General features: G+C 46.9%; 1 protein-coding gene across 1 annotated transcript; it reads left to right on the top strand.

The window, feature by feature from the left end:
* The first annotated feature begins 435 nt into the window (after window positions 1-435).
* Window positions 436-22,992, top strand: JDP2 (Jun dimerization protein 2). Its single transcript, XM_035108255.2, has 4 exons — window positions 436-945; window positions 13,759-13,982; window positions 19,701-19,805; window positions 21,986-22,992. The coding sequence occupies exons 2-4, from the start codon at window positions 13,782-13,784 to the stop codon at window positions 22,169-22,171; spliced, it is 492 nt and encodes a 163-aa protein (XP_034964146.1). The 5' UTR covers window positions 436-945; window positions 13,759-13,781; the 3' UTR covers window positions 22,172-22,992.
* The last annotated feature ends 2,570 nt before the right edge of the window (window positions 22,993-25,562 follow it).

The following is a 25,562-nucleotide window of genomic DNA, read 5'->3' as shown; positions in this document are numbered from 1 at the left end:
GGACATGCCCTGTAGGACATATATCTTTTTTCTATCCCTTGGCTGCGCGTGTCTCCTGGCATCACACCGGCGCTCAGAACTGCGTGTTGTGCTTTCTGGTTGGATGGCGAACCACCTCCGTGCTGTCATCCATACCATGAAGACGAAGACTTGCGCTGCATCATCATCAAGAGCCACTAGTGAAGCTCCCCGGCCGCCCCTTCCCCAGCCCCGCGCTTTCTTTCTAAAAAAAAAAAAAAAAGGGAAGGAGATGCTGGGGTTGAAGCCCGCCTGGAAGTCACGCCCTCTGACCTGGAAGCCCTCTCGCAGCCTTTCCCCAGCTATGTTACGCAACGAAAAGTTGCAGGCAGGCATTCTGCACATGCTCAGAGTCGCCCACTCGCATTATGTATGCCTTGGCTTGCGTCTGCGCCGCTGATCCCCGGCTCTGAAAACGGGTTCCGGGGCTGAGATCCGGCCTCTTGCCTTCTGCAAAGAGGACAGTCGGAGGCGGCGGGAACAGGCGAGCGATCCTCCGCGCGCTGCCCGTGCAAGTGGTCCCGCCCCCCCCGGCCTGCGCTCTCCTCCTCTGCGGTCCCCTCTTCTCCTCCCACCTTGACGTCTGGAGCTGGCAGCCCGGCCGGTTCCGCATTCCCGACCCCTCCCCGCAGCCCAGGGGCCGCTATATAACTGGGGCTGATGCAACCCACCCAGCCGTCCGACAGAGCCTGCGGGAGGGACGGCGAGGGAGAGAGTCGACTGGCAGTGACGGCGGCGGGGGCTGCAGCCGCCCAGGCGTCCCCGGGGCCGCGGAGACACCTCCCGGGACCGGACTGCGCTCGGCACGACGGGCCTGCAGAGACAGGCCGACAGCCGCTCCCGGAGCTGGGCGGCTGCAGGGGAGCTGAGCGCGCAACCCGCCTCCCGCTGCAGCCGGGCCCCGGGGGCACCTTTGCCGTCAGCTCGGTGGGTACGGAGATGGAGCGGGCGGGCGGGCGGGCGGGCGCGGGGGTTGGGGACCGCGGGAGCTCTCTCTCGGAGGCGGCGCCTCGGACCTGACTTTGGGCAGATCCGGCTGGGCCTGCCTCTGCTCCGGAACGCAGCGCGCGTGGAGCGCAAGCTTCTCCCGGGGGTCGCAGCCCTTTACGCATCGGCCGGGGTCCTTTCGTTACCGGATTGCGCGAGCCTTACCGCAGCCTTTGGCCGTCCTGCCCTTCTGATAGTCCGGGTGACTAAAGAGCGGGACTTCCCTGCAGCTCCAGGGCATTCTGTGGGTCAATTGGGGAATTATTGTAACATGATCTGATGGCTTTCGTGATTGAAGGCAGAACCACGGGGCTGTAGTTACTCTGGATTAATTGATGCGGAGTTATTACAGCATGGATGCTTGTGTAGGAAGCGCAAGGATCCGTCGGAAGTTTTCTCCCTTGCTGGCTTCTCCTTCGGGTGCCCATGGGGTGCTCTCCTAGCACCTCATTGTGACCCAGAATCTTGGGCTGGAAAAGGACCTGAAGGTAGACTAATAAAACTTGAAGCACCAAGGCCTATGTAGGAGCATCTTAAAATAATCAGTTGGTAGATTGGAGCAGGCTTTCCCAACCCAGAGCCCTCCAGATGATGGGAGTTGCGGTCCAAAATGTATGGAGGCTACCAGGTTGGGAAAGGCTGGACTGGAGCATGGCTAGGGAAACTGGCCCTCCGCGTGTTATAGAATCATAGAATTGTAGAGTTGGAAGGGACCCCCATTCGACATCGAGTCCCAACCCTCTGCAGTGCAGGAATCTTTTTGCCCAATGTGGGGCTCGAACCCATAACCCAGAGATTAAGAATCACATGTTGTTTGACTCCCAAGTCTTATCAGCCCCAGCCAGTGTGGTCAGTGGCCAGGGATAAAGGGTGCTGTAGCCCAATCTGTGGAGGATCAAACTTCCTCATCCCTGGAATAGAGTGTGCTGCAAGAAGAGGGCATGGGGTGTGTGGGTGTGCATGCTTGATCATGTGTACATGCATGCATAAGGCGCCCCAGGTCAAAGGTGTCTGGTGGGTGCAACATGGCTTACTTCAAGAGCTGCTTGATGTTAACTAAGTGAAGACAGCCACACTGTAGAAAAAAGTATTTTTGGTGCAGTTTTAATGTTTCCTTTTTAACATAGTTGCTGTTAATCCCTTTTTTGTCTCCCCTGTCTCTCTTGCACCCTTAATGTGGGGAGCCCTCTCTTATTCTGCACAACCACAGTTTATTTGCTGTCACTTTCTGCTGCCCCTCCTCTTTTCCCCACCCATCTGCATCCCCACATCTCTCACCTCTCTCCTTCCTTCTGATTTTTTGCTCTGCTTTGTCTGCCCTGTCCCAAGCCACACTCTTTACTAAGATGCCAGAGAAGCACACCAGGCCCTCACTCCCCCAGCAGTTTCCCCAGGAGCCTTCGATAAAGGTGGGCTCTGTAGGCTGGCTCCAACAGGCAGGGAAAACAGACATGAGTGTGGACAGTTTTGATGGGCTTGGTGGCAGCTTTTCTGTTCCCACAACAGTATGGGAAAGACTTCAAACAATGAGCATGTTGAATTTGCCCAGGGGGCTGTAGATAGGGAAGGGTAAGCCAGGGACACTGGCCATATAATCAGGAGCAGTGTAGAAGTGCCTGCTGTCCTGTACAGTTCTGTTGTCACTGTTGTTGTGTGTTCCTATTATCGGCTTCTGCCATGAGGCACAGTCACCCCCCTCTATTCGCCTATCTGTGTGAAGCTGAATGGATAGTGTGAGTAGATGTTTTGCCTCTGGGGCTGGGCCATCCTTGGGTGCCCCGCTGTTACTTAATCTGAGGCAGTAGGATTAGGCCCTGCCTAGAGGAGCTACAAAAGCAATTTCTCAAGCTTGCAAGTTTCACAGCTTTGGGCACGTCTGTTACTTTAGCCACGCCTTCTCTGGCATGTTAAGGAGGGCATATAGGTTATGGTTTTGCAGACTTGCATGAGGCACATCTTCCTGGGACAGCCAGTTTTCAGTGTCAGTGTTTCACTGGCTGCTACAGAAAAACTGAATGAACTAGATGGACCTTTTGATATGACCCAGGAAATTGTTTCTTATGCTTTAAAGGAGATTCTGAGTCAGCAAGGTTTTTATGCACATAGAGCAGTCTTGCTGATGATTCTGAATGCATTGAGATGCATATAGGGCCCAGATCCACAAATGGGAAATAATAATAACAAGTGCATAATTTTGGCTTAGGACAACCTTCCCCAGCCTGCTGACTTGGACTTCCATCTCAGACCAGTATGACCAATAGTCAGAGGATGGGAGTGCAGTCGTTCCATCTGGAGGGCACCAGGTTGGAGAGAGGCTCTCTTAAGTACTGCAGTATGTTTTTTTGGTTGACGACTGGGACCAAGGGATTTTCATTCTGTTTTGCAACATGGAGTGATGGTTCTCTTCTGCAGACAGCTTGTTTTCTTCTTCACTTCATTGGTCTGTGCAATGTGATAATGCAAAATAAACTGATCTCCGCTCCATCTGAGCTCTTGTAGTTTTGCTACCCAGGGGATTGGTGTTGCAAATGTGCTTAGTCCATGGATGTTCCTTCTTCTTCCAGTTCTCTTAAACCTGCAAAGGAAAGGAGTCTCTTGCGTCTTAAACAAGCAGAGGCAGTCTTCAGCTCGCTTTAGCAGTTGGGCATAAAGTGGGAATTCAAGCCGCAATCCTCTGCTCCACTCCATACAGCAGCTCTCTCTTTCCTCCACTCCCTGCCTCTGGTTGTAGAGAAATAGGTTGGAGATCAAATTGAGAGGAAGGAGAAATACCAAGAGAGAAAGAGAGAGAGAAAAGAGCAAGCAAGAGCCACATTATGTTTCCATTTTCCTTTTAATGAAGGCCCTGTGGAGGTGTATTTGAAAACACAGGGTCTCCTATGCCCTCAAGGTGGGTGAGAACACTCTCTTGGCTGGTTCCAGGGCCATATGCAACGTATGGTGGCCAATGAAACGGGGCCTGGCTCATTCTGTTGCTTGTCTTGGCAGCTTGCTTCATGGCTTGTATTACCAGCCCTGGAACACAACCACTGCCAAACTCTCTCAGTGTGTGCGTGTGTGTGTTGGGGCTTGGAGAGCTTAGCAGAGACAAATGCTTCACTGAGTCAGGCTAGGAATTTTTCAACTTGTTTCTTGAAGCCTGCATGAAAATTATCTGCAGGCTTTTGCCAGAGATCTCCACTGGGACTCTGTGAGCCTGTGGGGGCGTCTGGGATACCAGTTGTTAGGATGTCAGATTCTTTGTGTAGTTTCTGACAGTTTAAAATGCCCATTTGCGTGGGTGGGGGAGACAGGACATAGGGCTTGCAGTCCAAATCCGCTCCCCCCCTTTTTTTTGCGAGGGGCAACAGTTGGCTGTCTGGGGATTACTTGGCGTGCACTGGAGGGTTTAACGAAATTCCTGGAGAAATGAAATGCAAATTGGCTGCCTTTTGCCCTGTAACCTCTGACATTTTATGCTGCTATTGCCCGCAGGGAATATCTCATCCCTTTCACAAATGCTTGCAACTTCCTCATTGCAATATGGTCCACATCACAATGGTCTTAGCTCAAGTAAGATGGCACTACCTGCAGAAGAGACAACCTGGTTCTCCACCCAGGATTTCGTCCTCCTTCCTCCTTTGCTGGCATCCTAGGCTGAGCTGGTATATTTGCTGATGCTTAAATAATGATGCTGAATGTTGGAAGTTTCAAGGCAGATGCGAGAAAGTACTTCTTTACACAGCACATGGTTAAACTATGGAACTCGCTTCTGCAGGAGCCTGTCATGGCCACCAACTTAGATGGCTTTAAAAGAGGATTAGACAAATTATTATTATTAATTATTATTTATACCCCACCCATCTGGCTGGGTCTCCCCCGCCACTCTGGGCGGCTTCCAACAAATACCAAAATACATTAAAATATCACAGATGAAAAACTTCCCTAAACAGGGCTGCCTTTAGGTGTTTTCTAAATGTCAGGTAGTTGTTTATCTCCTTGACCTCCGATTGGAGGGCATTCCACAGGGCGGGCGCCACTACCGAGAAGGCCCTCTGCCTGATTCCCTGTAGCTTTGCTTCTCGCAGTGAGGGAACCGCCAGAAGGCCCTCGGCTCTGGATCTCAGGGTCCGGGCTGAGCAATGGGGGTGGAGACGCTCCTTCAGGTATATAGGACCGAGGCCGTTTAGGGATTTAAAGGTCAGCACCAAAACTTTGAATTGTGCTCGGAAACGTACTGGGAGCCAATGTAGATCTCTTAGGACCGGTGTTATGTGGTCTCAGCGGCCGCTCCCAGTCACCAGTCTAGCTGCCACATTCTGGATTAATTGCAGTTTCCGGGTCACCTTCAAAGGTAGCGCCACGTAGAGCGCATTGCAGTAGTCCAAGCGGGAGATAACTAGAGCATGCACCACTCTTGTGATACAGCCTGCGTACCAGATGGAGCTGATAAACAGCCGCCCTGGATACAGAATTAACCTGTGCCTCCATGGACAGCTGTGAGTCTAAAATGACTCCCAGGCTGCGCACCTGGTCCTTCAAGGGCACATTCAGGACCAGGGAGTCCCCCACACCCGCCAGTACTTCTTTCTTGTCAGGATTCAAGAAGAAGGTGATTGATGGCAACTAGCTATGATGGCTGGACAGGGCAATCATGTAGTCATGCAATCATGCTTCTGAATACCAGTTCCTGGAAACCATAGGAGGGGAGAGTGCTCTTGCACTCAGGTCCTGCTTCCCACAGGCATCTAGTTGGCCACCGTGAGAAGAGGATGCTGGTTTAGATGGGCCATTGGCCTGATCTAGCAGGTTCTTCTTCTTCTGTTAATGTGTTCAACTTCAAGTAAGTCTAGTAAGTAAGTCTAGTAAGTCTAGAAGTAACTTGTTTCCAACCATTTAACTAAAAGGCTTTGAAGAAACGTCCTCTACATTACTTTTGACTCCAGGGTTCAGATGGCTCTTAGGGAAATGTCCCCAGATGCTTCCTTCTTGCCGGTATCACCACTGCCCACTTGCTTGCCCTCTCCAACTGGGCCCTTGCAGAGGCTGGGAAAGTGCAAGACAAGAGGAGAATGTAGTTGTTCCAGTTGCCTCACTCTTGTCCCTGCTTTCATTCTCGGAGATGCCAGATGAACAGGCAACCACAGCAAGGAAGACTAGGAGGCTCCAGGTGTTGGCAGTGAGACCTTGCGAGGGTTTAGGGAGCCTGGGAAGGTGTATGACAAGGACATTGTGCAATGCTGGCTGTGCTCTAGATACAAGGAATGGCCTTGGAGAACTCCTATAGGCAAGAAGACTGCATTAAGGTTTTGTATGTCATGGCAGCAATGGTGGTAGGATCTGAAACCTGGGGGCTTTCTGTACCTATGAGCATGTTTCCTTAAGTTGCAGTTGGGTCTGAAGCCTGTAAACCTTGGAGTGAATATTGGCTCCACCTCCTAATCTGCTATAAGTATCCACCCCTGCCTTAGCAATGAACAGAAAACCTCTGAGCCAGCCCCAGATTTATTTGGCATGAAGCTTGGTAGGCAAGGACCTCTTTCTTTGGATGCAGATGAGGTAGAAAGCAGTTGATGAACACTGAAAATTAAACTAAGGTCTATCAATATTTCTCAAACTTGGGTCCGCAGCTGTTGTTGGACTACAACTCCCATCATCCCTGACGACTGGTCCAGCTAGCTAGGGACGATGGGAGTTGTAGTCCAGCAACAGCCGAGGACCCCAGTTTGAAGAACACTCACAGTGCCTCTTTGCAGGCAGGCATGTTCTCCCCTCCATTGTACACATAGACCTGGCCAATGTGGAGGGCTGGTTCTGGTGGCTTCAGACATTTGTGCAACCATTCTCTCTTCCAATAGAGAAGAGGGGTGAGGTAGATCGTGCATGTGCTCTAATAGGAATGTGTGCTTGTTGCTCCAATGTGTGAAAATGTTCTACAGAAGGCATGGGGGAGCCTGTGGCCATCCAGATGATTTTGGACTCCCAACTTCCATCTAGAGGTCAACAGGTTCCTCAACTCAGAATTAGGCCTGAGTTAGCAAGGTGAGCAACAAAATCTTTTCTGAAACCTAGGCGACTTGGAAGTTCTGAGGTTCCATCTGCCCTGAGCTCAATTATGAGAAAGGGTGGCATAAAAATACCATTAATAATTCAGCAATAACAGAGGCCACTTAAAAATATATATGAGAGTATTTAAATTAAAATTTCCTTCTTGCACACTGGAAAAGTTACCATTCACTTCCAGAATAAATTCTAACCTGGAAAGGGGATACTCATATTTTTCTGCCTCCAGATGATTCTGTTTGTGGGCAATACTCTATTAAAAGACTTGTTGTCTCCAAAATGGGTTTTTCTATCAGAGGTGCGTGTGATGATCCTCTTGGGGCCAAAATAGACATGACAGCCACAGGTCCATGTGTCAGAAAGGAATCTGGTGCCAGATTGCTGTAAAGGTGGAGAGGGACACAACTGAAAGGAAGGCATGAGGTGAACCCGCCTCTCTATTTCCATTCCAAACCACTTTTTAAAATGGCATTTCCACAGCAGGAATGCATTCTGGAATCCAGGGCCTCATGAAGAGGTTTTAAAAGGCAGTTTTGGTAAGAAAAGCACAGGCAGACTTCTGATGTGTTTTAAATTAGCTGCCATCCCATAGGGATTGCGTAGAAAGCTGCCCTTATACCGAGTCCATCTAGTTCCATATCGTCAACACTGACTGGCAGTCGTTCTCAAGTCTTTCGCAATCTTACCCGGAGATGCTGGGGATTGAACTTTTGAGACATTTTGCATGCAAAGGAGGTGTTCTGTCACTGAATATGTGGTAGAGCACATGCCTTGCTGTTAGGAGACACCAGCTCCAATCCTGGGCATCACATTTGAAAGGATCGACTGGCAACAGAGCTGACCCACCCATGAGGCAAGGTAGATTTTTATTCCCTCCTTGTTCCCAATGTAGCTCTTCCCTTACTGCTTCTTCCCTGGCAGGGAGAGGGGCGCCATCTTGTGATTTGCTTCAGGCGACAAAATGTATTGAGCCGGCCCTGACTAGCAGGTGACGTGAAAGACCTTCTTTTCCTTCAGATCCTAGAGAGCTGTTGCCGGTCACAAGCAGGCAAGATGAACAGCTAGAATGGCCTGATATATGACACTTTCCTACTGTCCTTAGCAGGCTTCATGCTATACAAACCAAGATGTAAGTGGGCTAATATCAATAACTGCCTTCCATATGGCAGAAGCAATGTACTGTGAATTAACTCTGGACCACCTTTATGGCCAGATTTTCTTTTCCCCACACATTTTAATTACTTTTAAGTTATTTGAAATTGCCAGTATGGCAGGTTGTGAGATACTTTGTGTGTGTGTGTGTGTGTGTGTGTGTGTGTGTGTGTGTGTGTGTGTCTGTCTGTCTGTCTGTCTGTCTGTCTGTCTGTCTGTCTTGCCAACCTAGCGAAAGTGAACAGACAATCTGAGGCAAATCAAGATTCTCAGTTTCCCTCTACACTACAGGAAACAGGGCCTGCATTTCAGCTGGCAGGAAAGAGTCACACATGCATTCCACCCCCCTTCCGTGTTTTACCACATAATTAATTAAGGGCTTGATGTTTCTAGGCCATAGCTGTCAAGTTCTCCCTTTTTTAAAGTGAAATTCCCTTATGCTGAATAGGCTTCCTCGCGAGAAAAGGGAAAACTTGACAGCTATGTTCTAGGCAGATAACAAAAATGCCCTGAAACCTGGGGTGGGTCTACATACAGGTAAAGCCTGCTATAAGTCAGAAATTAAAGTGTTATAACAAAAGAAAAAAACATGCTGTCACAGAGGAGGCGCTGCGCTCACACATGCTATGGAAAACCACAGAGAATTATTATTTTTGCTCTCCAGCACCACCTGGTGTTGCATGTTTATAACGCATTCAAAACGCTGGGGTTTTTTTTAAAAAACTAATGTAGCTGAGACTCTGGTCATAATCATCCCCCCACCCCTGCAATTTTTTGCAAGTTTCTCTGTAAGAAACGTGAGATGTTAACAATATGTTTAAGGAGTTCTGAACAGGCCCAGAATTCAAGTACAGCGTTCTCTCCCCTTGCCTTACTTTAGTGGAAAGGTTAGCTTACTGCAAATCCTATCTCCTCCCGATTTCGCTAACGTGGCAAAACAGCACAATTCTATCCTGAGGGAGCATAAGGGAAGACTCCTCAATGGAGACGGGCCTATTGGGCAAGTGGGGCACTGCCCCACCAAGCTCAGCCAACCCCCGTCCACCATGGCTCCTTGGCCTCCATGTTGCTTTTGTAGAACTCTGCTGAGAGGAGGATTGGGACAAACCTAGTCAAATGCGGGCCCATCCAGACTTCCCTTTGTTTCTAGGCACAGGCCCGCACTTTAAAGCTCCGTATCTGATTTTCGGCTCGGTGCCTTCCCTGGGAAAAGCAACAGTTTCACTGCTAAATCGAAGGAAACAGCAAATAGGGTTTCCCGTGGATTGCCGTTTGCAATCCAGCGGTAAAACGTGGACTTTCCCAAGGAAAGTACCAGGAAACAACAACAACAACAAAGACACACGCTTGGACACATAGCTTTAGAGTGCGTACTTGTGCCTGGAAAGCACAGCGCAAAAGGAAATCTGAACGAGCCCTTTGGAACCAGAATTAGTTGACTTTGTCTGTCCTTGGGTTTAGGTCTGCTTGCCATTGGTTCTGGCTCCACCTACTGTCAACATCCCTGCCTTATGCCTCCACGCCCCCCTACTGCCATTGTTCTGGGGTTTTCCAACCCACCTACCTCGCCCCACCAACTTGGCAGGGGGCAGGAGGAGGAGAATTGGGGGAAAGCCCTGTTGCGAAATCCTTGTTTGGGCTTTAGCTAGCAGGACCCCACTAGCTGTATCCAGCCCATAACATCTTAATCCAGTCTGTGCCCTGTATGTGCGCTTAGCCTCCACAGAAGCGCAAATCTCATATATAGAGTTCAAAGAGAAACGGCGGGGTTTGTAAACTGCATGTAGTAGCACACAGGGGAGGGAGGAGATCACCTGCATGATTCTGGATAAATCATAGAATCATAGAGTTGGAAGAGATCACAAGGGCCATCCAGTCTAACCCCCTGCCAAGCAGGAAACACCATCAAAGCATTCCTGACAGATGGCTGTCAAGCCTCGGCTTAAAGACTTCCAAAGAAGGAGACTCCACCACCCTCCTTGGTAGCAAATTCCACTGCCAAACAGCTCTTACTGTCAGGAAGTTCTTCCTAATGTTTAGGTGGAATCTTCTTTCTTGTACTGTAGTTTGAATCCATTGCTCCGTGCCCGCTTCTCTGGAGCAGCAGAAAACAACCTTTCTCCCTCCTCTATATGACATCCTTTTATATATTTGAACATGGCTATCATATCACCCCTTAACCTTCTCTTCTCCAGGCTAAACATATCCAGCTCCCTAAGCCGTTCCTCATAAGGCATTGTTTCCAGGCCTTTGACCATTCTGGTTGCCCTCCTCTGGACACGTTCCAGCTTGTCAGTATCCTTCTTGAACTGTGGTGCCCAGAACTGGACACAGTACTCCAGGTGAGGTCTGACCAGAGCAGAATACAGTGGTACTATTACTTCCCTTGATCTAGATGCGATACTCCTATTGATGCAGCCCAGAATTGCATTGGCTTTTTTAGCTGCTGCATCACACTGTTGACTAAAGACAAGTTTGATTGCTATCAGAGAGGTAGCAGGTTTCCCCAAGTTAAAAAAGTTTTTTATTTTTTTTAAAAGGCTACAAGAACACAAATGTGAGGAAGTGGGGGAACCCCTCTCCTCCCAAAAAACCCTTCAAAAATGGCTAAACTTTGTGTTCTGGGGAATACGAAGATAATTCCAAAATATGAATGGCGGCAATATGACACCCATGGTGGTGTCTGTAGAATTAGTAATTGCCTGATTTCTAGACATAGCTGCCAAGTTATCCCTTTTTTTAAAGGGATTTTCCCTTATGCTGAATAGGCTTCCTCGCGAGAAAAGGGAAAACTTGGCAGCTATGTTTCTAGAGGGCAAAAGTGTATTTATCATGAACACAGTTGATAATAAGAAGAAGCTGAGGCTATAATCCTAAACTCAGGGCCAGCTTACCTATAAAGCAAGCAGAGGCAGCCTCCTCAGATAGCAGAATCCCACAGAATAGCACACTCATGGGTGCCCTTGCTGTGGCTGCTGGAGAAGCGAGGCAAAAACGGTGGCAGCAGCTTCTGGTGAGATCCTGCAAGATCTCCGGAAGATCTCATGCAATCTCATAGGAAGCCTGCCGCTGTTGCAGGACCCTAGAAAGTGAGGCTTTGGGGGGGGGGGCAGCACCTTCCCGTTCTGCCTCAGGTAGCAAAATGGGCCGGCCCACCTCTGCATGGGAGCAAGCTGTATTTGAACACCATGGAACGTGAATGCAGAGAATTGCGCTGAGACAGCTGCATTAGATCTAGTGACTGATAACAGCTTTTTAGTCAATAAAGTATTGATTTTAAATTATCTATGAATTAATCAACTTATTGTTATTCATTTGCACCCCTCCATCCTAAAGTAGCAGGGCACATTACAACAATGAAAACGCAATGTTAAAAACAATGTTTAAAACACCTTACAAGCATAGAAAGAAAGTGAGCCTTAAAAATTTACAACTTGCCGTGACCCTGGGAATAGTCTGTTAACTGACACTTCAGTTAATTATTTATTTAAAAAATGAGAAGGACCACCTCCACCTGGTGGCTGCCATCTTGAACCTCATCTCAGAGTAAGAAATCCCCCGCTCAAACAGAATTATACAATTGTTTTGTTTTATTTTGAATCTAATTAATAGGGTTAATGAAGATTGAATGGGGGTAATTAACTGTAGGGGAATTGATTGAATTTTGGAGTTGGATCTGTGTAAGTGATTAATTAGGGTTGGACATTCCCCCCCCCCCATTGGACCTTGGCTTATTTAACTTAGATTAGTGTGCTGTCAAATTTTTTGAATCTCCATTTTGGCGTAAAAGCCATTTTTAGACTAGCGTGTTTGTGAAGAGGCTTTGATTACTTCTATCATCCACCCTGCATTTTTCTCAAACCTGTTTGTAATCATTGTAAATTCTAATTGAAAAGGAGCTACTGATTTGGGGTGGAGGGTTGAAAATTCATTGATAAAAAAATACTTGATTTGAGGTTAATTGGGTGGACAGATTTGGTTTGCCTTCTGTGAAAATTTCAATTCCAGTAATCATTTCTAAATGGGCATATGCAATTTTGTACTTTATGGCCCTGTGCCCCAAATCTTTTAAGTACCTACGGTAGTTGCGCATTATTTCCAGTAAATAGGATTATGTTGTTTGTGTGCTTAACTCTGGAGGTATGTTGACCTGAGCTGTATTGAAACTAATGGCACATCAGTGTGCTTTGTGCTTAATTTTTTGCTGGATTCTGCCCGGTGTCCTGAGGTTCTATGAAATGCTATTTATATGTAGTGTCCAGTGGCAACCCTTAAAATTTGACTTTTCTTACCTCTTCTATGTTCTTTATAAAGTGTTGCATGTATTCTCAGTCACATCAAATGGCATTAATGGCAATTAATTTTTATCAAGTAGATCCTGTGATGCTTTCGGCCAGTCAGCAGGCCTCTTTCTTAATTTCAGACTAATTTTCTTCTTTCTAAAGAAGAAATACATCACTCTGTGTTTCTTATCTTTTACTCCATGTGGAAAGTTAGTTGTTCCCTTTCATTTTCTTATATGGAGATCTTTTCTCAGTCTCCACATAGAATCACTATTCCTAGCCATGAAGTTAATTTTTATTTCACTTCCTGTTTTCATTGTAGGTTTTTAGCCTAAGTTATCTAAGGTGGTATTTTGTGAGAAATGATCACTAATCTTCCTGTGGAGGGCTGCTCTCAGCAACGTAGCCAATTAGGATATATGGGAAAGATTTTTTTTGTTTCTGTGGTGACACCCTTATATTTACCATTTGCATTCAGGTTGATCATTTGTCTTACGGGTTTTATCTAGAGAGACACAGTACTTCCTAGTCTTAAGCAATCTGTGTAACTAACTGGCTAACTTCTTTCTTGCCATTCTGCCTTCCTCCTTAAGCTCATAATTATTGCTGAGTTCTGCATTAGACAATCATTGCCTCCTGTCTGTTAAAGCGTTAACTTCATAAAGCTGCTTTTATTGCCCTTTGGCATAGGAGTCAATAATTACCTCTTTTTTTCTGTCCACTGACCTTCTTCACCCTTTACTTAGCAGTGATAAAGGCTTCTTGCCTTACGTAAACATATGCAAATATCTAATTTTCCTGACATTGCATGTTAGATTACCTTGATAAAATGTTTTCTTTTTGTAGCTATTTCCCTGTGAGGCAGGTAGGAATTCTTCATGTTCCTCTAGATCAGGGGTGGGGAATCTTTGGTCCTCCAAAATGTTGCTGAGCTACAACTCCCACCAGCTCCAGCAAACATGGCCAATGGCTAGGGAGGATGGGAGTTGTAGTTCATCAACACCTGGAGTGCCAAAGGTTCTCTATCCTTGATTTTCCTCCAGAGTTTCTGGGTGACATTCTAGGAAGATGTCTCTGCCACATTGTGTGCAAGGATTCCAGTGTGGTATAGTTTGCATTTCCTGATACCAGATATTTAAGCAGAGACAGACAAATCATGCTGTTCCTCATCTACACTCTCTTTCCTTAAGATTTCAGAATTATTTGTTTTGCCTTTTTGGATTATCATTGCTCAGATTCCCATAGTGACGTGCGGTTTTCTCTTTCTCTTCTCCAGGCTGTGGGATTGCATAGCCTGCTATGATGCCCGGGCAGATTCCAGATCCATCCCTCACAGCTGGCGCTCTGCCTGGCCTTGGCCCCTTGACGGGGCTGCCTGGTACCACCTTGACAGCGGAAGAGCTGAAGTATGCTGACATTCGCAACATCGGGGCCATGATTTCGCCACTACATTTCCTGGAGGTGAAACTGGGCAAGAGGCCCCAGCCAGTGAAAAGTGAGGTGAGTTTCAAAAAGGGCCTGTTTCTGTATGCTAATTCCTTTGTGCTGTCCATAAGGAATGGTGTTCACAGGCCTTTCCACACACACACACACACACACACACACACACACAACAAAATTAGAATCGAAAAAGTCAGCTACCATGAACTGTAACTCTAGCTCCTAGTACAACTTTGAAAGCAAACATAGCTGCTGATTTTGCAAGTGTGTGTGCTGCACACCTCTAGTTTTGTTAAACCTTTCTTTTTTTCCCTTTTTCTTGTTATTGTTGAGGTGTCGGCCAATGGAAACTGGGGCACCACTGACTGCTGTTTTTATACTGACTGTTCTTTTTATACAAGAAGCTATGAATTTTATGATGTTTACTTTTTTAATTGTACTCATCTCAATCTCAAACCTTTATTGGCATATAGACAAAATTCCTAAAAGTTCAGTGCAATAAAATCACATGTGAAAATTGGCATTTAACATTTAAAATATTCTTGTATAACATTCATGGATCCTCATTCCGTGCTTCAGAAACCTGGCTACAATTTCCATCTTATCCCCGTCCTGGATAAACATTAGGAAGGCTACTGTACATTCATCTGACTACCACTCCCTGCTAACAACCAACTGATTAATGAACTTGTTGGTTTAACAATCAATCCCTCTTCCCAGAGAGCTCTGTGAATTGTAGCTCTGTGAGGAGAATAGGGGTCTCAGTACCTTTGCAAATTACAGCTCCCAGAATTCCTTGAGGGAAGCCATGACTGTTTAAAGTGGTGTCATAGTCATAGCTGCCAAGTCTCCCGTTTTTCGCGGGAAACCCCCGGATTTTAATTCGTTTCCCGCTATCATCCCAAATAGAGAAAAATCCCGGAAATCCCCCGGATTTCCTACCTGGCAGGGAGGCTCCATTTCGGGTGCCGCTCTGCCCATGTCTGGGCACTGGAAATCGGGCAGCGCCGGCACCGGAAGTTGCTCCTACTCATGTCCAGACATGCATAGAAGCAACTTCCGGTGCCGCAGCGCTGCTGATCCCGCATTTTTCAGTGGGAGACTTGGTGGCTATGGTCATAGTGCTTTAAATGTGTGGTATGAACATGGCCTTAAGTTTGTATGAAAAGCCACAGGGAACGTGGGGGTGTGGAGGTGGGGGCTTGTTCCAAAGGTACTTGTGAACCTATTTAATACAATCTTGCATTTCATGTTCAGTGTGTTTGGGTCCATACATTGGCTGCATTCAGAAGCCAGAAGTTGTGGTTAAGCAAATTAGTGTGTGCCCGAGCTGCAGGCTTGTGATTCAGTTCACACTTTACTTCTCCCTAAGTCGAGTGGGGAAACAAACCATCGATCAAGCAGGGAAACAAGCCCTGGATTGGCTGGCTTGGTGCCGCATCTTAATTGGCCATTATCCTTTGTTTCTTCCAGCAAAGCACCACCATGGAGCCAAGAACAAACCTTGGCCTCAGATTGTGGTTAGTTTGAAGATAATGCGGAGCCAGGCATGGTTTCTTTCTCTTCTAGAGAAAGGGAAGAGCAAGCAGAAGACCTCGAGCTGCATGCAGAGCCTAATTTGCTTAACTGTGATTTATGGTTTAATGTTGAATCCAAACATAGCCAGCCTCTTTCTCAAGATATTGCAAAACTGCTTTAAGGAAATATTGTTCCATCCTACCAGCTTTCTGCAATTAATTGTCAGATTGCTCAACAAATCCTTAATCAATAAAGAGCTAATGTCACAGCCAAGAGTATGAGCTGTGAGCCTGGAAGTCCCAATTTAAATCTCACCACCTCTACTAACTCCTCAGACAGCAAGCTAGTAGCACCGGAATAGCTCTAGAGCAGGCACCCCCAAACTGCGGCCCTCCAGATGTTTTGGCCTACAACTCCAATGATCCCTAGCTAGCAGGACCAATGGTCGGGGAAGATGGGAATTGTAGTTCAAAACATCTGGAGGGCCGAAGTTTGGGGATGCCTGCTCTAGAGGGAGCCAGCATGGCAGAATGATTAGTGGGTTGAACTTGAGCAACTGAGACCCACATTCTTTAGATGTGCTTCAGACCTATGTATTCCTCTCAGCTATTAAGTTCACTTGGTGAGCTTCAGCCAGTCATGTATATCTCAGCCTAACCTACCCTACAGGGTTGTTTTGAGGACAAAAGAGGGGAGAGGGAGACCATGCATGTTGCCATAAGCTTACTGGAGGTTGAGTAGCATGTGTATAATAAAATGGCCCTGTAGATAATCCCATGTATGTAATTCCTACGGCATTCAGTGGAATTTACTCGCAAGTAAGTGTGCATAGGCTTGCATCATTAGTCAAGCTTAACCATTTATTAGTCAAGCTAGGGGTATTTTTAGTTTCAGCCCCACCCCCAATCTCCCTCCTAACACCTGTAAGTTATTATAAAAAGATGAGGGTTGGTATTTCTTTCAAGTAATTAGTGATGGCTTTTACTTATGCAACTCAAGAGTTTTCTCACCCTCAAGAGAGCTATCATTTCTTCTGTTATCCTCAAAATGGCACATGCACTGAGGATTTGGGAAATGGTGTAGTTTGTATTTATCTTCTAAGCCAATTAAATTTAATCACTTAATCTTTTGATAGCCTTGGATACTTTCTGTTGCTTCTAAAGGCTCCATGCTCTAGTCTGGAGAGAGCATCCCTAAGCCAACAAGAAGCCCGGCTGATGCCACTCTTCACTGATGCCATTCAGGAAGCTTGGACTAGCCTGCTGGAGATGCAAAGAGTTTAAAATGAACAATATGAATATTATTTATTTTACAGTTAGTGTAATGTATGATTCTTTTGATTAGCAGAGGAAAAAGGTAGATTACTTTGCTCTTTCCTCAAGAGTTTGGATACCAAATAGACGTTTTGTTCAGGAGCGGAGGTTAAGACTTCTTTTTTGTACTTTACGAATTAGCAAGTGCCATAAGTACCAGTGTTGGAACTGAAATGAAAATGAATTTGCCGCTCCCAGTCACCAGTCTAGCTGCCGCATTCTGAATTAGTTGTAATTTCTGGGTCACCTTCAAAGGTAGCCCCACGGAGAGCGCATTGCAGTAATCCAAGTGAGAGATAACTAGAGCATGCACCACTCTGGTGAGACAGTCCGCGGGCAGGTAGGGTCTCAGCCTGCGTACCAGATGGAGCTGATAGACAGCTGCCCTGGACACAGAATTGATCTGCACCTCCATGGACAGCTGTGAGTCCAAAATGACTCCCAGGCTCTGCACCTGGTCCTTCAGGGACACAGTTACCCTATTCAGGACCAGGGAGTCCTCTACACCTGCCCTCCTCCTGTCCCCCACAAACAGTACCGTTACTTCTGTCTTGTCAGGATTCAACCTCAATCTGTTAGCCGCCATCCATCCTCCAACCGCCTCCAGGCACTCACACAGGACCTTCACCGCCTTCACTGGTTCTGATTTGAAAGAATGGTAGAGCTGGGTATCATCCACATACTGATGAACACCCAGCCCAAACGCCTTGATGATCTCTCCCAGCGGCTGCATGTAGATATTAAAAAGCATGAGGGAGAGGACAGAACCCTGAGGCTCCCCACAAGTGAGAGCCCAGGGGTCTGAACACTCATCCCCCACCACCACTTTCTGAACACGGCCCAGGAGGAAGGAGCGGAACCACTGTATGACAGTGCCCCCAGCTCCCAACCCCTCTAGACCAGGGGTTCCCAACAAAATTTTCTCGAGGACCCCTCATCGAGCCGCTATTGTGACAAGGACCCCCATTAATTCCTAATCCTAAAATTAAAAAGTGAGAGCCAAATTAAGAGTCTTTTCATATTTTATATTTATACGTTTTTTACAGTTACGATTTAGGTTCAATGGACACTGACAAGATCGGTTCGAGAGTCACTGACTTACTTGCTTGAACATCAAATGCACTATCTTCCTCTTCATCTGTAGGCCTTTGTCGTTTTAACAAACCACTTTTTAACCAATGGTCCATTTTTAACTACGCAAACTGTAGCTTCCGCGAAAAACAACGCTTTGGTTACACTACTGTTTTGCAAAGAGGCAGCGCGCGCCAGGGAGGAGGGAGGGGAATGGAGAAGACAGGGTACCTGCGCAGTAGCGCACAAATGAAGCTGACGCGCGCAAAGCATCTTGGGGAGGTGAGCGTTAGTAGAATGCGCGCGCTGCCTCTTTGCAAAACAGTAGTGTTTGTAAAGCGCCACCTAACGGCATACAGCAGAACTACTGCCTCTATCTAATTCTAGTTTTGCGCTAGACTCTGCTCATGCAGGAAGCGGCCAAAACAAAAAATCTGTTATCATACGAAATATATTTAATATATATTTTTTTCTAATAGCATCTTGCGGACCCCTCTGGCATAGCTCGCGGACCCCTGGGGGTCCGCGGACCACCTGTTGGGAACCACTGCTCTAGACGGTCCAGAAGGATGTTATGGTGGATGGTGTCAAAAGCCGCTGAGAGATCCAGCAGAACTAGGAAACAGCTCTCACCTTTGTCCCTAGCCCACCGGAGATCATCAACCAGTGCGACCAGGGCAGTTTCAGTCCCATGATGAGGCCTGAATCCCAACTGGAAGGGATCCAAATGGTCCACTTATTCCAGGCGTGCCTGGAGTTGTTCAGCAACCACTCGCTCAATCACCTTGCCCAAGAATGGAAGATTTGAGACTGGGTGATTGTTGGCCATATTGGCTGCATCTAAAGATGGTTTTTTCAGAAGCGGTTTAATAACCGTCTCTTTCAGTGGGTCTGGGAAGGCTCCCTCATAGAGAGAAGCATTCACCAACCCACGAAGCCCATCGCCCAGCCCTTCCCAGCTAGCTTTTATAAGCCCGGATGGGCAAGGATCAAGGAGACAGGTGGTTGGTTTCACTCGTCCAAGCAGCCTGTCCACATCCTCGGAGGTAACAGATTGGAATTGATCCCACGCAACTTGACTAGACAGAACCCTAGTACTCCCCTGCCCCGGCCCTGCTCCCATGGTGGAGTCTACCTCTTCCCAAATCTGAGCGACTTACATTGCAGGAGATCATGTGGCCTGTACTGGGCCCTGATGGAGCAGGTGGTTCCACTAAACTGCGAACCACCTGAAAAAGTCTCCTGCTGCTGTTTCCTGCAGATGCAATAGAGGCGGTGAAGACCTTGTCTTACTGTTTATAGCAGAGAATTCCCCCGGAGGCAGGTGACAAGAACAGTAGCCATAGTCAAAAGTCCTCAGTCAAAAGCTTCTTTATTTCTTGACTGGTCACGCAAGTATTTCTATTGCAAATATATACAAACTATTTACATGCCTTCTATATCTCTCCGGCTCAGTATAAACTCAGTGTGTGTGCTTTCCTCGTGCTGGAATTGCAGCCTGCAACTTCCTCCCTTTATTTGCACCTCCAGCTGACACCAATCAAGCCAAGAGTGCCACTTCCACACACTAAAGAAAACTCTGGAACCCTCTTTAAAGCTTCCAGGGACTTTCATTTGTCTCTTGAAGAATGTTTCCCTAACAAATAGTCCAGGGAAGACTACAGTGACCTGGTATCAAAAGAGGACCCTGTGGAAGAACAACCCCGTGGTTTTATAGCTAGGGTTCTGCAAGCCTGGACTGGGACTTAACCAAAGAGCTACATGCAAGAGGCATGTACCAAGGTTTTGTCCCGAGCTTCTTTCAAGGAGGCTGTTGCATTGCCTTTTCTACTTTTTTTGTCTGGTTGTAACGGTGTGCCTGTGCCTTTCCCTTTAGCTAGATGAAGAAGAAGAAAGGAGGAAAAGGCGCCGAGAGAAAAACAAAGTAGCAGCTGCTCGGTGTCGGAACAAGAAGAAGGAGAGGACAGAATTTCTGCAGCGGGTGAGTAGCTTCGTCCTCCTCTCCTCCCTCATTTTCTCACTGCCTCTCCATAGCTTCATTCTCTTGTCCAGAGCATGCTTTTAAGATGGGTAAAAATATCTTGAGGAAATCCCATTTCGTTGGAAGCCCTTGTTTTACTCCTCTGCGTGAGGTGTGAACAATTAGGGCACCAGTAAGGTAGACGTGGGTAGGGACGCGGGTGGCGCTGTGGGTTAAACCACAGAGCCCAGGACTTGCCGATCAGAAGGTCGGCGGTTCGAATCCTCGCGACGGGGGGAGCTCCCGTTGTTTGGTCCCAGCTCCTGCCAACCTAGCAGTTCGAAAGCATGTCAAGTGCAAGTAGATAAATAGGAACCATTACAGCGGGAAGGTAAACGGCGTTTCCATGTGCTGCTCTGGTTTGCCAGAAGTGGCTTTGTCATGCTGGCCACATGACCCGGAAGCTGTACGCCGGCTCCCTCGGCCAATAATGTGAGATAAGCGCGCAACCCCAGAGTCAGTCACGACTGGACCTAATGGTCAGGGGTCCCTTTACCTTTACCTTTAAGGCATGCATTCAACAATTTAAAATACTCATTTTACATCCTTAAGATATCAATGACTTCCCTCCTTCTCTTCCCATGGTTCATTTTACATATCATAAATCCCTGCATATTTTACAAGAACTATACCAATCAGTATTCCATTATTGCATCAATCAAAACTTATTTACACTGTTGAATTTATCTTAATGCTGCCAGCATTTTTAGCTGTACACAATTATTTCTCATACATTCAATGAACGTTTTCCAATCTTCTTTAAATGTATGTTGTTCTTGTTCTCTTATTCTATGTTAAGTCTTCAGGTTGTGCATATTCTGTCAACTTAAGTTACCATTCTTCTTTGGCTGGGACCTCACTCGTTTTCCATTTTTTGGCTAACGAAACACGGGCTGCAGTTGTAGCATACATAAATAACCTTTTTTTAACACCTGGGAATTTCAGTCTGAATTCCAACAGAAAGGACTCTGGGGTTGTTGTTGTTTTGGGGGGGGGAAGTACTTTTAAACATTTTTTCCCAATTCATTATGGATCATTTCTCTCTTTTTTTCAAATAAATTTTTATTCAATTTTCCAATTAACAAATTAAAATAAAAAAACAATATTTTATACAACACATCTTATATTTTCCTCTTACATCTTGCTCTGCCGAGCTGTGACTTCCCCCCTCCCTTCATGCGGGTTTCTTGTTAACTCCGTTTTTTGCAGTTCCTTTTTAGCTTTTTTAGTCAATTCGTAGGATTTATTTCAATCCTGCAAGTGTTTTTAAAGATCTACAGTTTTTCTCCATATAGTCCACATATTTACTCCAGTCCTTTTGAAACCTCGTCTCTCCTTGGTCTCGGATCTTGCAAGTCAGTCTAGCAAGTTCAGCATAGTCCATCATTTTCATCTGCCACTCATCGATTGTTGGTAATTCCTGTAGTTTCCATTTTTGGGCTAACAATGTCCTAGCCGCGGTTGTCGCATACATAAACAGTACTTGATCTTCTTTTCTAATCTCTCCTCCTATTATTCCTAACAAAAATGCTTCCGGTTTTTTTGGAAAGGTATATTTAAACATCTTTTTCAATTCATTATATAACATCTCCCAAAATCTTTTTACCTTATCGCATGTCCACCACATATGATAAAATTCACCATCTCTCTCTTTGCATTTCCAGCATGCTTTATCACTCATTCTATACATTTTAGCTAATTTAACTGGTGTTAAATACCATCTATACATCATTTTATATATATTTTCCTTCAAGGCAGTACATGCTGTAAATCTTAAAGTTTGGTTCCATAATTTCAACCACGCGTCATATTCAATATTATGCCCAAAATCCTTTGCCCACATTATGGATCATTTCTCAATACTGTTTTACCCTTTCACAAGTCCAGCCCTGCAGTCATTGTTGGACTACAACTCCCATCACCCGTGATCGTTGGTCATGCAGGCTGGTGCTGATGGGAACTGCAGTCCGACAATGTTGGCAGGGCCACCAGCTCCCCGTTGTTGCAGAAAGAAGCTGGAAAGGATCCCTGCATGTGACAGTTTCTGTGCTTTGTGTGTGTGTGTGTGTCAGGTGATGCTGGGGCTTCTGAACGCATCGGTCAAGCAACTTAACACCCCCCCCCCCCGTTTCTCTGCTTAGGAATCTGAACGCCTGGAGCTCATGAATGCTGAGCTGAAGGCCCAGATCGAGGAGCTGAAACAAGAGAGGCAGCAGCTGATCCTGATGCTGAACCGCCACCGCCCCACCTGCATTGTGCGGACAGACAGTGTCAAAACCCCAGAGAACGAGGCCAACCCGCTGCTCGAGCAGCTGGAGAAGAAGTGAGAGGGGCCTGGTGGGCCAAAAGAACGTAGGCGGCAAAAAAGACAAAAAACCCGGGACCTTGGAGTGTCTCTCTTCCATGTACTGTACGAAGGACTGCGCACCCGAGATGGGTGCAACCAGAACACAGTGAGCTTCCTTGGGGATTGCACACGCCAACCAAATAGAGGGGATGGAGGAGAACGACCACAACAGAAACGCTCAGAGGGGGAGCTGTAGTTGGCTGCAGTTGTAAGGCTCAACACAAGGGGGCGTGGCAGCTGCTGCTGAGGAGGAGGATTTCCCAGCGCCCCGTCAGCTACCCATTGCGGAGCATCTCAAATCTGGAATGTTTTGGGGGTAGGGATGATGGGAGGTGGCGCTGTGGCTTCCCCGCCATCCCTCTCCCTACAGCTCCTGGTTGGCAATCAACATGGACACAAGGTTTGAACACTAGTAAGAACTAGGGTAGGAGGAAGCTGGAAGTAGGCTAAGCTGCGCAAGCCTCTGCTCCTTTGGGACCCTCCCTCTGCCCTCTGTGCTCTCCCCAGAAAGAAACCAAGAACGGCAAACACTTGACACAAGTCCTGCCTCATCGCTGGGCCTGCCTGTGGCACTGTGGCGCTGGCGCCCCCCACAAGCACACCCTCAGTATAATGTTTACAGCCCAGCTGTCCAGGCCATGCTTTTTAAAAAATGCACATTTTTACACTTTTTTATATTTTTATAAAGTTTTGTTTTTTATACAGCAGTCTCTATATGGATTTATATAATCACTAGATGTGATCCCATAGAAATGTATGTTATTCTGGTCTCTTTGTTACAAAATACATATGCCACAGTTATCTCCATTGTGTTACTTGTTCGGCAACGGGCCTTCTTTTCCCTCGGCATGCTGGGAAATGGGCCTGTGCCCTCCCCGTGGGCTCCACTACCATGTCCATCCATGTATGTCCTCCTTCATAATAGTCCTGTATCTCTCAGTAAATGTTAACTTTTACTTATCCACCTTCCATCATGCCTTCTGCTTTGTTCTGGATCTTGCCCCGTTAAGTTTTATCGCGCGTGAGGGTTTTGTGTACACTTTGTGAAGTCGGCTGGTGGTGGCTGCTGGCGGGATGGCCTGACCCTAATCAGGTGGGGTTCATTTGCAGCAGTTCATTTGCAGACACCAAGAACTAGAGGCTTTCAAGGAGAGCAGGGTCATTCAATTGGGAGATAAGGAATGCTGAGCTGAAGAGGGAGCTGGCACTCTCTCAGACATCCCTTTGTCTCAAGTGCTCCCTTCAGATTCCCCCCCCCCCCCCCGGATATAGTGGGGAGGGATTTTGGCCACAGTCGCACCAGCTACTAAGGAAAAATCAGTGTCAGTCTCAATTGTTTACATATCTAAGTGGTGCTGTTGCATCCTTAAGCACATGTTAGCCAGGGGGTAGCCAGGGTAGTGCCCATCCACTCCCACCAGCCCCAATGGACAGGGGTGATGGGAGTTACACATTTGGCTATAACTATGCCTATATTTATACCTGCATACATAAATGTATTTGAATCCAGGGAAAGCTGAAAGTGACTGTGCATGGGAGTGGGGACTGCTTGACACACTTCAGCGGGAGGCAGACAGGAGGGCAGCTCACATGTCATACTTTCTTCCTAGGTAGGAAGGAAAGTGTACGCCTGTCATGTGTGTGAAAAGCACACTGGTGCCCATTTACTACAATTAAACAAGTTTGGAGGCTGCAGCGTGGAAGTGGCTTCCAGAATGTTAATTGTGGCAAAAGAAACCGTTCCTTAATTTCATTTTTCACACGGGATGGTGCATGTGGCTCTTTCTCCTCCTCCTGTGTAAATCTGCTTTATCGTATGCGAAGCAAAGCTGATGCTTATTTATTTTAAATATTTCTAGCCTGCTTTCCCAGCACTCGGCAAAACCATTCATATAACTTATATACGAAATGCAAGTTAAATTCCAGGAGGACACAAGCAACACAATGCCTTTTGCTTGCTACATTGTCAAGCGTTCCATTGTTCATAATAGTCCAAAAGGGAATCTTGTCGCCCTCTGGAAATCTGCACATTTACTATTGTGGACTAGAGTCTATGTCATCAGCTGAGTAGCAATTTTCAGTTAGTAGGTATATAAAAGGGGAAAGATAGCTTTAACCTGGTTCCAGGCTTGTTTTTTGTATTTCACTTCCGTCTGCCCTCACTGTCCAATGTTTTCTTACTCCCAGGTATGAGGAGCCAGTGGCCCCCCAACTCCCATCAGCCCTAGACCCTACAATAGATGGTCAGGCTGATAGGAGATGCAGTTAAGCAACACCTAGAAGGCCATGGTTCCCCATCTTTATGCCATAATAATTTTGTCTGTCTTTGAAGCTGCCGGAGACTCATACATTATTCCAGCAAGAAACTCATAACAGGGCAATTCCTCTGGAATTAATAAACCCAGAGAGCCTACTGACCCCTTTGCAAGGTCTTCATAAACACTTTGCTGAAGTGGAGGAGGCACCTGCAGAGAAGGCCCAAGCCTTTTTGCAGTAGCTGCTTAAACTTCCTGGAATGAGGGTCGTTGGACTAAAGCTCTGGAAGGTGAAAGGAAAGGTAAAGAACCCCTGGATAGTAAAAGTCCAGTCAAAGGCGACTATGGGGTGCAGCGCTCACCTCTCTGTTCAGGCTGAGGGAGCCGGCGTTTGTCCACAGACAGCTTTCCTGGTCATGTGGCCAGCATGACTAAACTGTTTCTTGCACAATGGGACACTGTGATGAGTGCCAGAGCGCACAGAAACGCCATTTACCTTCTCGCCGTAGCAGTACCTATTTATCTACTTGCACTGGTGTGCTTTCAAACTGCTAGGTTGGCAGAAGCTGGGACAAAGCAACGGGAGCTCACTCCGTCGCACGGATTCGAACCGCTGACCTTCCAATTGGCAAGAGGCTCAGTGGTACTTTAGACCACAGAGCCACCTGCGTTCCTCTGGAAGGTGAAATGGGATGCACGGCTATAAAGAGGCTTCAGCACCTCCATTGCCAGTCGAAGGAAGCCCTGTTCTGCCAAGCCGTCGGTAATTTTACTACTGTCGGAACAGGAACGAAAACATTAAAGCCAGTTGTTGTGTCCGTCTATACTTTTTTTAAAAAAAAGAACTTGTTGAACTATAGCTGTTGTTGCCCTCCTAATTCTTGCTAAAGCGCTGTGTGCGTGAGGCGCCTGTCCTTCCCAATTAGCAGCCCCTGCTGAGAGGGCAGGGCCTGGCATGTTCCTGAGCAGAGCTAGACATATCACAGGGCAAAGAACAGCTGCACTGGGCCCCTGCCAGTGCTGCCACTTTGGCACTCCTGCCCGGGCCAGTTGCTACAGTGCCAGGTGTTATGAGTGGGCAAACCACTAAGCTAGGTGCTCCTTGCTGCCCTCGGC

This window comes from Zootoca vivipara, chromosome 1 (assembly GCF_963506605.1).
Source record: "Zootoca vivipara chromosome 1, rZooViv1.1, whole genome shotgun sequence".
In the NCBI taxonomy this organism is placed as follows: Eukaryota; Metazoa; Chordata; class Lepidosauria; order Squamata; family Lacertidae; genus Zootoca; species Zootoca vivipara.
Note: the sequence above shows the minus strand (reverse complement) of the source record. Positions and strands in the feature narration are given on the sequence as shown.